This window comes from Prionailurus bengalensis, chromosome D3 (genome assembly GCF_016509475.1).
Source record: "Prionailurus bengalensis isolate Pbe53 chromosome D3, Fcat_Pben_1.1_paternal_pri, whole genome shotgun sequence".
NCBI classification, from domain to species: domain Eukaryota; kingdom Metazoa; phylum Chordata; class Mammalia; order Carnivora; family Felidae; genus Prionailurus; species Prionailurus bengalensis.
In genome coordinates, this window is record NC_057356.1 from 44,569,401 (window position 1) to 44,582,201 (window position 12,801).

At 35.2% G+C, this 12,801-nt stretch overlaps 1 protein-coding gene across 1 annotated transcript in view; it reads left to right on the plus strand.

Annotated features, from left to right (window-relative positions):
* The window catches only part of MIB1 (MIB E3 ubiquitin protein ligase 1), a 128,517-nt gene that overhangs the window by 52,378 nt on the left and 63,338 nt on the right, over positions 1-12,801 (plus strand). Inside the window, exon 10 of the mRNA XM_043558442.1 lies at positions 1,649-1,756. Coding sequence (XP_043414377.1) covers positions 1,649-1,756 — 108 coding nt within the window. The remainder of the gene's footprint in view (positions 1-1,648; positions 1,757-12,801) is intronic.

Consider the following 12,801-nt stretch of genomic DNA (forward strand, 5'->3'; position numbering starts at 1 on the left):
TTATTTAAATGACATTCATATCTGAGCTGTGACTAATTCTAGATTGTATTTTCCTATACAATTGTTTGCTTTCCTTGATGTTCATAATTTTTTTTTATTTAAAAAATTGAGGTGTAATTTACATATAGTGAAATACATGGAAAAGTTTTGACAAATGCAAACATCCATGTAATTCACACCCCTAATAAGATCTAGGACTTTTCCTTTATTCCAGAAAGTTCACATGTAGTTTTTCCCAGTCAGTCCCTCTTAACTGCACACATAAAGTTTTTTTCATTTGTTTGTAATCTATATTGTTATAGTTAATTCTTTTCCAAACTTCTAATTGACTAATCTTCCAAGACACTTAGTTATGTCAGGTATGTATTCATTTCATCTTCTGAGAGATGATAACATAGGAGAAAGATGTGTTTTTTTAAGTTATTTTTTTTAATTTGAGGTCTTCCTCAAATCTCTGATCTTTGCTTGTCCATTCATCTCTGAATAAGACATTAAGCTACTTGGTGCTCTCTTTGCTTGGATAGAACTTAGTGACTGACTTTGCATTATGGTGATTATGCATGTGGAGCTTTTGGGGTCTCTGAATGCTATCATGTAGAGGTCTGTTCTTCATGGCTATTCAGTTGTTTAAGGGAAGAAACCATTTTTCTGTCTAGAGTCTATTTGCATGGCAACTAATGCTCTGTCATTGAGTTTGAGGAGAGGGTCTGGAGTGTGGCCATTGCACATCAGACATCTGCCTGGGGTTTTTCTTCTTAGCCCTGTGATGTGCTTGTTTTTGCAGGCTTTGACTTTGTCTGAAGTTCCTAGGTTTTGTGTTTCTTTTGTCTGTAAAGTCAGAACTTCTGTCTGCTTTCTCTCTTTCAAAAATGTGTTGCTTTTTATTGTTTTCTGATGTTAGCTCTTCCTTTCTCTTGGTCTTTATGTCTTTTTGTGTTTTTAATTATTTTACTGTCTTTTTAGTGTAGTCTGAGGAGAAATGTGATATAAACGTGTGACCAGGCTACCATTTTTAACCATCTTTTATGGTTTTATGGATGGGAGCGGATGGGGTGGGATTAAGGAATTGTACTTAGCCTTGGGTATGTCATTGGGAAATTATGCATTTATTCAACATCTGAAGTGAAGAAAAGATTGGAAATTATTGCTTTATAATATAATAGTTGTATATGGCTACCTTGCTAATTCATTTGTGTATTCCTCATGATAGTTTGCTTATAGTTAGTATTCAGTATCTTTGTCAAATTGAATTTATTTATATAGTAGGCCATCTTTTCTGAAAGTTTTTATTCACCTCATTGTTTTTTTTTTTTCATTGAAACATACTCTGAGCTTTTTAATTCAAATAGAAGTGAATATACAAAACTAAAACGACATTTCTCCCTCCCTTACTTTCTTTTTTTAACTTTTCAGATTGGCTAAAATAGTTCTTTCATAGCTCTTTGAACAGTGGAACTTTAACCTTTAAAACAAACAAAAAAATGCCTGCCTCACTTCTAAATTACAGAAGAGTTTCTGGTGGTCTATGCTAGGATATATGGAAAACCAACCTAAATTATTTTCAAAGAATCCTACAATGTGCTAGATTTAAACCTACATTATATATTGGCTCTTGGTGACATTCCTTCATCCTTTCTTTTTTGTATAGGTAAATGGACAATGTGCTGGTCACACAGCTATGCAAGCTGCTAGTCAGAATGGACATGTTGACATTTTGAAGTTACTTTTGAAGCAAAATGTGGATGTAGAAGCAGAGGTAATTAAACTGTTTGAAACATAAGTAAAAATTAATGTCCTAGAAATTATACTTCTATATTATAAGATGGATTGCTTTCATTCCTAAAGTTTAATCTTCACCTAAGGCTCTTGTGATTGAAAAGAAAAATTTGACAAGAGATAACATGAAGCATTTCTTGTTTTTCTTTTGATTCTTCAATATTGTAGCCATAACCATAAGTGAAGATAGGAATTGAGTTTTCCTTTACTATGGTAGGACCACCATGCTGCTGGGGGCTGAATTGGATTCATCCAAAAATCATACTGAGGAAGTTGAGGGAAGGGGAATGTATAGATCATGTAGGTCAAGATTTTTACTGATCTGTGACACTCAGAGGCCTTTCTTTGCTTTTTGTTTTCCCTTTCATAAGGGAATCAGTAATTTAGAACTTGTTTAGTCTTATTGTTTCTTGATTTTAATGTGGATCTTTGAAAATTTTACATGGCGTGTTTATCACTGTGTGTGTGTGTGTGTGTGTGTGTGTGTGTGTGTGTTTGTGTGTGTGTGTATGCTTAAATTAATTTAGAGTATATTCTTTTAAAAAGGAAATGAATATTTTTTACTGTCATTGGAATTTTAGTTGAGAATCTATGTATGGTGTGAAGGATGGCTTCCTTTGTTATAGTTAACTATAACCTCATTATTGAAAAAATGTTAAAATCACATCTGTTTTAGTCTAGTGGAAGATTATTTAGGAATAAGTAAAATTCTATCAAATTTAGACTAGGTAGAATGTTGTAATTTTGTCCAAATGATATTCCCATTTGAGGAAGCTTAATAAGGACTTGGATTTCTGAGGGCTAAATTAGTAGACGAACCTATTTTTACTAATTAAAACATTTTAAAGACACATATTTCAAAAGAGAAGTCTTAAGTTATTTTTGCATTTTTCTCAGATTGAATGTATTTTGACAGCTACTGTTTTTTTACAGTTGACAGCTAACTATGAAGAATCATTGGTGTTGTAGTTGTAAATAAGTGATTTTTGATACTGTAATTTTCTGTTGTCTAAAAAGAACTTGAATTTTATTTTATTTATTTATTAAAAAAAATTTTTTTTTAACGTTTATTTATTTTTGAGACAGAGAGAGACAGAGCATGAATGGGGGAGGGTCAGAGAGAGGGAGCCACAGAATCTGAAACAGGCTCCAGGCTCTGAGCTGTCAGTACAGATCCTGACATGGGGCTCGAACTCAGGGACCGCGAGATCATGAGTCGTTCGCTCAACTGACTGAGCCACCCAGGTGCCCCTTGAATTTTAAATTAGCATGTAGATGTTTATGAACTATATGATAGTTTCATTATTGTCATGTTTTTATGAATGAGATTATATGATTTGATTTTGCTTTTACAGTAGCAATTTTTAAGTCACTTCTTTCTTAGTTGTGAATTTAGGAACACGGTATCACGGGGTCTTTTTTTTTGGTAATGAAAGAAAGACAATTTAAATTTAGTGTTTTGTAAATGGGAGACAGTTACTTTATTGTGTCATGGCTTGGAGAGATAGAATGAAATTCTCTGAGTTCAGTATCCCATTTTTTAATTTAATGAATCCAGAAACTACAGTAGCAACAACTACTAAGAAACCAAGGCCTTTCTGATTATAGCTAATAAGACAAGAGGCCCCAAACCAAATTTTTTTGCCTCGTTTTTTATAAAGTGTGCTTTCTGATTCAGAATTTAATTAATACACCTGACAACGTGGGACTATCTAGCCATTTGTATTTCTAAAGACTTCTTGTTCACATTAGGTGTTGTGTACAATGGGAGTGCAGTTGTGGGACTGGGAACAAAGTTGGCACTGTTCCTCTATTGAACTCAAATATACAACAAATGGTTAGTTGATACTTAAACCTGATGAGATTGGAGTGTGGCTCAGTAAGCTAAGTGTTTACAAATAATTTCTTTGAGAGTTTGAAAACTATGTCACCAGATCAGTGGGATACATCTGGACTTCAACCATACGTCCTCATTTGGATTTCCATTTTGTGCATTTTCTGTTTTAAAAACCATTGCAGGCAGATGTAATTCTATAAATTATTTCTATATGTATTTCTATAAAATAGTGTGAGGAAGGTGAATTAATAACAGTTTACCAATTGCAAACAAAAACCAAATTTAAAAATTGGGTTAAAATATAAATGCCAATTCATCGCCTAAGACTAAAACAAAACATCCTCAAAGTCTCATTTTTCTAGAATTTAAGACTCTATTAGAAGCAGCAGTGTAATTTTTTTTTTTTTCAACAGTGGTTTTCAAGTGGGAGCATTTTTGTCCTATGGGGGACATTTGGAAATGTCTGGGACCATTTTTGATTGTCATAACTGGTAGGAGGTGTGGTGGTTTGGGTACTACTGGCATCTAGTGGGTAGAAACTAAGGATGCTACTGAATATCCCATAGCACATAGGACAGCTCCCATAACAAAGAACTATCTGGCCCAAAAGGTAAATAGGTCCAAAATTGAGAAACCCTGGTTTAAAAGATGGAGAAAATAGTTAATTTTACAAATGCACTTAAATTTGTGGTTCATCATTTGTCATTATTAACTTTTTTTTATTGGAAATTTTAGATATTTATAAAAGAATAGTATAATGAATCCTGTGTTCCCATTACCTCATTCAGTTATTTTTCACGGCCAGTTTTGATTTATCTGTACCCTGTTCCCGCTCTGCTCCCTCTACTGAATTATACTGAAGCAGATCTAGATATATTATTTTATCTGTAAATATTTTGGTATGTATCCTAAAAGATAAGTGCTTTAAACTTCATTATACCTTTACCAAGTGTAAAAGCAATAATAATTAACAGTATTTTTAATTTTTAGTTTTTCAATGTTCATTTTATTTTTGAGAGAGTGTGAGTGGGGGAGGGCAGAGAGAGAGAGAGGCAGACACAGAATCCAAAGGAGGCTCCAGGCTCTGAGCTGTCAGCACAGAGCCCGATACGGGGCTCAAACTCATGAACCATGAGATCATGACCTGAACCAAAGTTGGATGCTTAATCGACTGAGCCCACAATGTTTTTAAAAAACTAATTTTATTAAAACTTTTGAGGTTAGCTGAAGAATAAAGAGAGTAATATATTTTGTTCTTTAGTCATCTCATTCTGTAACCTTTCATTTTTTTCATGTGTATTAGGAAGTGAGTGGGTTGCAAACTATAGCCTGCAGGCCAAATCCAGCCCTCCATTTATGTTGTTAAGTATTACTGGAACACAGCACATTCATTCATTCATTCATTTATTTATTGTGCATGGCTGCTTTCATATTGCAACTGCAGAGTTGAATAGTTGTGACAAGATACTATGTGGTTTGTAAAATCTAAAATACTTTCTGGGCCTTTACAGAAAAGTTTGCTAGTCCCTAGTATAGATGACTGTTGCATTTTTGTTTTTCAGTTGATTTAAGCTATCATTACACTAAATTATATTCCTGAAGCCAATGTTACACCATATGTTAACAAACCAGAATTTAAATAAAAATTTGAAAAAGTAACCACTTAATTATTTCATATATATTGTACCTTTCTGATATGTGATAAGATTATATTTTTTTCCTATTTCTTTTTCTTAGGGAAAACTCAGCTATTTTGAAAAGTTGTCTCCATGTAGGTCATAACCTACTAAGTACAGTAGGATTACATTCTGTTACCTCCTTAATGTATAGGTAAAGGCACTGAGGTCTGTGAAATCTTAGGTATGTTTTTACAAGTGAGCTAATTTTGGATCCTGCAGGGACTAAGTATTTTTTTTCCACTGATGAAATATAATATTAAAGGTGTGAAGGATTGAATGGAAGACCAGTTCTAAAAAGTGTGTCATTTACAGTTAGTTTTCAAATGCAGTACAAATATATACTGCAGTTGTCAGGAAACTTGGGGTGGTTTTATCATTTAAGATTAATGAAAACTATTCTGAAGAAGAACAATACTAAATTTTATCAGGAAACCCAAGTTTTAATGGTATTGTTGCTGTCTAAAGAGATATTGGGCAAAAACTTTAACTGGTATAAGCTTCAGTTTCCTTATCTATGATAATAACTTAAAGGGTTGGGGTGTGGAGTAAGGGAAATAATTAAGATACTATTTATAGTATACAACACCACCAAAGGAATTTATGATGTTATTATTGCCTTTGTTTGACTGTTTCTTTCCAACTGGCAGAAGGTAGACAGTATAGTTTCTCAAGAAGTAGATACTAATTCTGTCCGATTCTGCTTGTCTAGTAATGAAAACTGTAGGGGCACCTGGGTGGCTCAGTCAGTTAAGTGTCCAACTCTTGATTTTGGCTCAGTTTCAGATCGTTTTGAACCATGATCTCATGGTTTGTGGGATCAAGCCCTGCCTTGGGCTTAGCGCTGACACTGTGGATCCTGCTTGGGATTCTCTCTCTCCCTGTCTTTCTGCTCCTCCCCCACGCACGTGCATGCCCTTTCTCTCTCTCAAAATAAGTAAATAAGTTAAAAAAAACCCAAAACTGTAGTAACAGTTTATGTAAATGTAAAACTGAGAAGGAAAGGGCAAGTGGGCTTCAAGACTGGGCAGTTTAAGGAAATTCTTTTCTTAAAAACAAGTTAGGGCTCAGGATAATAATCTTCAAAGTGGCTCTAGGAATTGGTATACATAGTTCCTGAAGGATCCATGTTGATTTAGATTATGAATGGAGGCTTCCCTACCTCCTTATTCCACACTACGTCCACAAAACTGGTACTATTAAAAATGTGGCATGTCAACAAAAGATTAGATTTGTAAGACTTAGAAAACAGTCTTTAAGTTGGCTTTTACAGGAAGGCAGGCTAAAATCTGAGATTGCCCAAACAAAAAGGTCAAGCTTTACAAGGGGACACACTAGAGTTTTAGCCTTCCCTTATCTGTAAATTCTTTTAGTTGCTCAGGTTGAGTTTTAAGAATCCTCGCTGATTTCTCTTTTGTTTTTTCATATTACTTATCTGGTAATGAGTAATTACCATCAGTAAATCCTGTTGGCTCTTCAAAATATATCCAGAATTTGAACACTTTTTTATCCTTTCTGCTGTTACCATCCTAGTCTTCACACTTCTTCCCCCAAATATCCTCATAGCTTTCTCTCTCTCACCTCTTCAGCTATTCTTTGGCTGGGAGGTCATCCCTTGGCTGTCATCTAATCCTTCTTCCCTCCAGTATTTTCCCTATGGCCCTTTTACTACCTCAAATTTACATTGTATTTACTTATTTTGTTGATAATATTCTATCTCCCCCACTAGAATGTAAACTCTATGAGGGTAGGAACTTTATTTTGTCCATTGTTGTATCACCACTATCCAGAACAATACTGAGCTTGTAGTAGGAACCCATTAAATACTCACTGAATGAATCAACCAGAATACACCACTTCCAAACAATTGTGTTTAAGTTTTAGCATGATCAGAATACCAGCATCTTGATGAATTGAATGAGTTTTAGGAAAAAAAGATGAAGTAAAATACTATTAATTATATCTGGGGATAATAAAATAGTTTAACTAATTTACTGAAAGTGTCAGTATATTCAGGAAATGTTTAATTCCATTGATGTTAAAAATCATGGTAGTTACTGAGAGGATTCTGGGAATATAGTGATGTAGGAAGTAGTAGAAATTTATCGCCCCACCTAGATAACAACAGTACTTGTAGAATTCTTTCTGATGTAACTATTTTAGAACTCTGGATTCTGTTGAAATCTTGCTGCTTCCAGGGGAAGGGTTGGAGGTTAATTGTGGTCAGTGTTGTCAATTTTAGCTCTTAATTCAGCAGGAACTACCTATATGCCAACCTTTAGCCCAGTGGCAGGCAGCCGTGTTTATGTTCCTAGATCAACTTGCAGGAGCCAGGGTGGGCAACAAGGACTCTTTTCTACAAACATCAGGATCTGTGTTCTGATCACTGATTGCTGCTTCTGATCATGGAGGTGGAGACACAGAGGTGGGCCGCCGTTGTTGTACCTTCCCATTGTTGTAAGCCATTCCCCCTTCGCTGAAGTGACTTCCAGAAGATTTGAAGATTGGTACACCCTCCCCCTCTTCCCCCCGCCCCTCCCTTTTTTTCTTTTTCTCCTTCTGGGAGCCTGGCATTAAAGACTAGGACATCCAAAAGCAACTACTGTGAGAAACTAGAAGGTCACTGCACATGCCCAAGGAAAGGTGCAGGTTCAGAAAAGACCTTTTTACACCTTAGGCTATAAGCACAAAGAAAGCCTAAAACAATTAAAAACAAAACAGGAAAAAAAAACCCCAGAAAACCCTGCAAAAGGGGAAGCATCTGATTTTAAGAGTTACCATGTTATTAGAATCGAATGTCCAGATTTCAACAAAAAAAATCACAAGGCATACAAAGAAATAGGAAAGTATGATCCATTTAAAGGAAGAAAAATAAGGCAACAGAAACTGCTTGCGATAAAACCAAATAGGCTTACTAGACAAAGACTCTAAAACAGTTATCTTAAAGATGCTCCAAGAACTAACTGAAGATGAGAAGAAAGTCAAGAAAATGATGTATGAACAAAATGGAAATAACAGTGAACACAAAGATAACCTAAAAAGAAATCAAGAAGAAATTCTAAAGTTGAAAAGTACGATAACTGAAGTGAAAAATTCATGGAGATATACAAAGACAGATTTAACCAGACAGAAGAAAGACCCAGTGAACTGGAAGATAAGACAATGAAAATTATGGAGTCTGAGGAGTAGAAGGAAAAAAGATTGAAGAAAAAATGAACAGAGCCTTAGGGACCTGTGGGACACTATCAGGTGGACCATGATATGCACTGTGGGAGTTTGAGGAGAAGAGATTGGCGGGGGGGGGGGGGGGGGGGGGCGGAGGGAAGGAGGAGCTGAGAGATTATTTGAAGAAACTGTGGCCCAAAACTTCCCAAATTTGATGAAAGACCTGATTACAAACATCCAAGAAGCACAGTGAATTCCAAGTAGGATGAACTCAAAGAGACCTATGCTGAGACACACACAATATCATCAAACTTCAAGAGCCAAGGCCAAAGAATCTTGAAAGCAGCAACAGAGGTGACTTGTCACTTATAAGGAATCCTCATAAGATTTTCAGATTTCTCATCAGAAACTTTGGAGTCCAGAAGATAGTGGACTGATGTATTCAAGGTGCTAAAAAGAACACACACACACACACACACACACACACACACACACACACACACACACACACACACTGTCAACCAAAAATCCTGTGTCTGGTAAAACTCTCCTTCAAAAATGGCAGAGAAATTAAGACATTCCCTAAAACTGATGGAGTTTGTTACCACTATGCCTGCCTTGCAAGAAATCCCAAAAGGAGTCCTGCAGGGTGAAATGAGTTGTTTTAGGTAGTAACTTGAAGCCATAAGAAGAAATAAAATCACTGTAAAGGTCAAATATGTAGGCATTTATAAAAGATAGCATTATTTTAACAATATATTGTCTATAATTCTTTCTTTTGTTTCCCACATGGTTTAAGAGACGAATACATGAAAAAATTATTAGTCTAAAATCTAGTATTATTGTAATTTTGGTTTGTAAATCTATATTTTGTTTTCTGCATAATTTAAGAACTGATGGATTTAAAAAAATTATATTTTTGGGCACACAATGTACAAAGTTGTAATTTTGTGGTGACAGTAACTGAAAGTGTTGTGAATGGACCTGTTAATGAGTTTTTGTAGGTTATTGAAGTTAGGCTGGTATAAATTTGAAATTAGTATTATAACTTTAGGAAGTTAAATATAACCCCCATGGTGACTGAAGAAAATACATATAGAATATACATGAAAGGAAATGAGAAGGGAATTAAAATGTTTCACTTCAAAATAACAAATATAAAAGAGGACATTAATTTGGAAAATGAGGCAACAAAAGCTGTATGGTATCTAGAAAATATATAGGAAGATGACAACAGTAAGTTATTCCTTATCAGTAATTACTTCAAATGTAGGTGGATTAAAGTATAAAAGACAGAGACTGGCAGAATGGATTAAAAATGATGTAATATATTCTCTGTATAAGAGACTCAGTTTAGGTGCATAGATACATAAGTTTAAAGTGAAAGGATGGAGAAAGATATTAATGCAAATAGTAACCAAAAGAGAGCAGGAGTAGCTCCACTAATTTTAGACAGAATAGAATTTAAGTCATGAAGGTTATAAAAGACAGAGATGGGCATTATTTTTAAAAAGTTCAATACAGCAAGAAGATATGACAATTATAAATATTTATATACTTAATAATAGACCAAACAAATAGATGAAAAAAATTGACAGAAGTGACAGGAGAAATAAACATTTTTACAATAGTACCTTGAGACTTCAGTATCCTACTCTCAGTAATGGATAGAACAACACAATAAAGCCAAATAGAGCTAATAGACATCTATGGAACACTCCACCTAACAACAGCGTGCACATTCTTTTCAAATGCACCTTGTACGTTCTTCAGGACAGACCATATGTTAAGTTGCATATTAAGGCTCAGTAGATTTAAAAAGGTAGATGTCTTACAGAGTATCTTCTCTGACCACAAGGTGATGAAGTTTCAAATAAATAACAGAGGAAAAACTGGAAAATGCACAAATTTGTGGAAATTAAAATTAAGCAATGAATGGATCAAAGAAATTGCAAGGGAAATAAGACAATACTTAGAGATAAATGAAAACAAAAGCAGAACATAACTAAAACCTCTGAGATGTAGTGAAAGCAGTATGAAAGAGAAGTTTATAGCTATACATGGGTACATTTAAAAGATAGATCAGATAGGGGTGCCTGGGTGGCTCAGTCATTGAAGTGTCTGACTTTGGCTCAGGTCATGATCTTGCAGTTTGTGGGTTTGAGCCCCATGTTGGGCTCTATGCTGACAGCTCAGAGCCTGGAGCCTGCTTCAGATTCTGTGTCTCCCTCTTTCTCTGCTCCTTCCCAACTAAGGCTTTGTCTCTCTCTCAAAAATAAATAAACAGTAAAAAAAAAAAAATTCAGGGAGCCTGGGTAGTTCAGTCTGTTAAGTGTCCGACTCTTGATTTCAGCTCAGGTCATGATCTCAGGGTTGTGAGATTGAGCTCCACAGCGTGAGATTGCTTGGGATACTCTTTCTGCCTCTCTCTCTCTGCTCCTCCCCTGCTTGTGTATGCACTCTTAAAATAAACATTAATAAATAAACAATAATAATAACAAAATAGTAAATGAAAATAAACATTAAAAAAAGACTCTGAGTACTAAAATCAGAAATGAAAGTGGGGACATTACCATTCCAAAGAAATGGAAAGGTGTATAAGTGAGTACTTTAAAGAGTTGTATGCCAACAAATGGGATAACCTAGATGAACTGGACAAATACCTAGAAACACAAAACCTAAGACTGAATCATGAAGATACAGGAAATCTGAATAGACCTATAGCTAGTAAGAAGATTGAATCAGTAATTTAAAAAAAAATACCCTGACAAAGAAAAGCCCTGGAACTGATTGATTCACTGATGAACTCTACCAAACATTTAAAGAGCTAATACCAGTTCTCAGATTTTTCAAAAATGTCAGAGGAGAGAACACTTCCTAACTCATTCTATGAAGCCTGCTTTACCCTGATGTCATAGCCAGACAAAGTTACTATAAGAAAACTACAAACCAATATCCCTTGTGAAGAATGATATAAAGTTCCTCAACAAAATACTAACAAACCAAATTCAGCATATTAAAAGGATTATACACCATGACCAAGTGGGATTTATTCTTGGACTAAAGGAAAGTTTAGCATACAAAAATCGATCAATGTGATAGCATCACATTAACAGAATGAAGGGAGAAAACCATGTGACCATCTCAATTGATGTAGAAGCATTTGATTAAATTCAGTACCCTTTTATGATTAAAAAACCCCCAGCAAACTAGGAATGGAAGGAAACAACCTTGACATAATAAAAACCATATATGAAAAACTGAAAATTTGTCCTCTGGGATCAGGAAAAAGGTAAGGATACTCACTTTTCCACTCACATTCAACATGGTACTGGAAGTCCTAGCCAGAGTAATTAGGCATGAAAAAGAAATAAAAGGCATCGACCTTGGAAAGGAAGAAGTAAAATTATCTCTGCAGATTATGTGATCCTTTTATCTAGAAAACCCTAAAGTTCCACACAAAAAACTTTTAGAACTAATTAAGATATTCAGCAAAGTGTCAGGATACAAAGTCAATGTACAAAAGCTAGCTGTATTTCTGTACACTAACCATCAACAATCAGTAGGGGATATTAAGAAAACAACTCCATTTACAATAGCAACAAAAATAATTAGGAGTTAATTTAACCAAAGAGGTGAAAGACTTGTACAATGAAAACTACAAAATACTGCTGAAAGAAATTATAGAAGACATATGCAAATAGAAACCTATTTCATGTTCATGGATTGGAAGAATTTATATAATGATGTCAGTACTGTCCAAACTAATCCACATGTTCAATGCAAACCTTGTCAAAATATTAGTGATTTTTTTTTCCAGAAATGGAAAAATCCATTCTATAGTTCAGTATGTCATCTCAAGATACCCTGAGATAGCCAAAACCATCTTGAAAAGGAATAAAAAATCTGGGAGACTCATTCTTCCTGATTTCAAAATTTACTGCAAAGGTACAATACTCAAAACAGTTTGGTACTGGCATAAAGACAGATCTATAACTCAGTGGAACAGAATAAAGAGTCCATTAATCCTTGCATACATGGTCAAATAATTTTTGACAAGGGCGCCAAGAGTATTCAGTGAGGAAAGGACAGTCTTTTCAAATTTATTTTTTCAACGTTTATTTATTTTTGGGACAGAGAGAGACAGAGCATGAACGGGGGAGGGGCAGAGAGAGAGGGAGACACAGAATCGGAAACAGGCTCCAGGCTCTGAGCCCTCAGCCCAGAGCCCGACGCGGGGCTCGAACTCACGGACCGCGAGATCGTGACCTGGCTGAAGTCGGACGCTTAACCGACTGCGCCACCCAGGCGCCCCAAGGACAGTCTTTTCAATAGATGGTGCTGGGA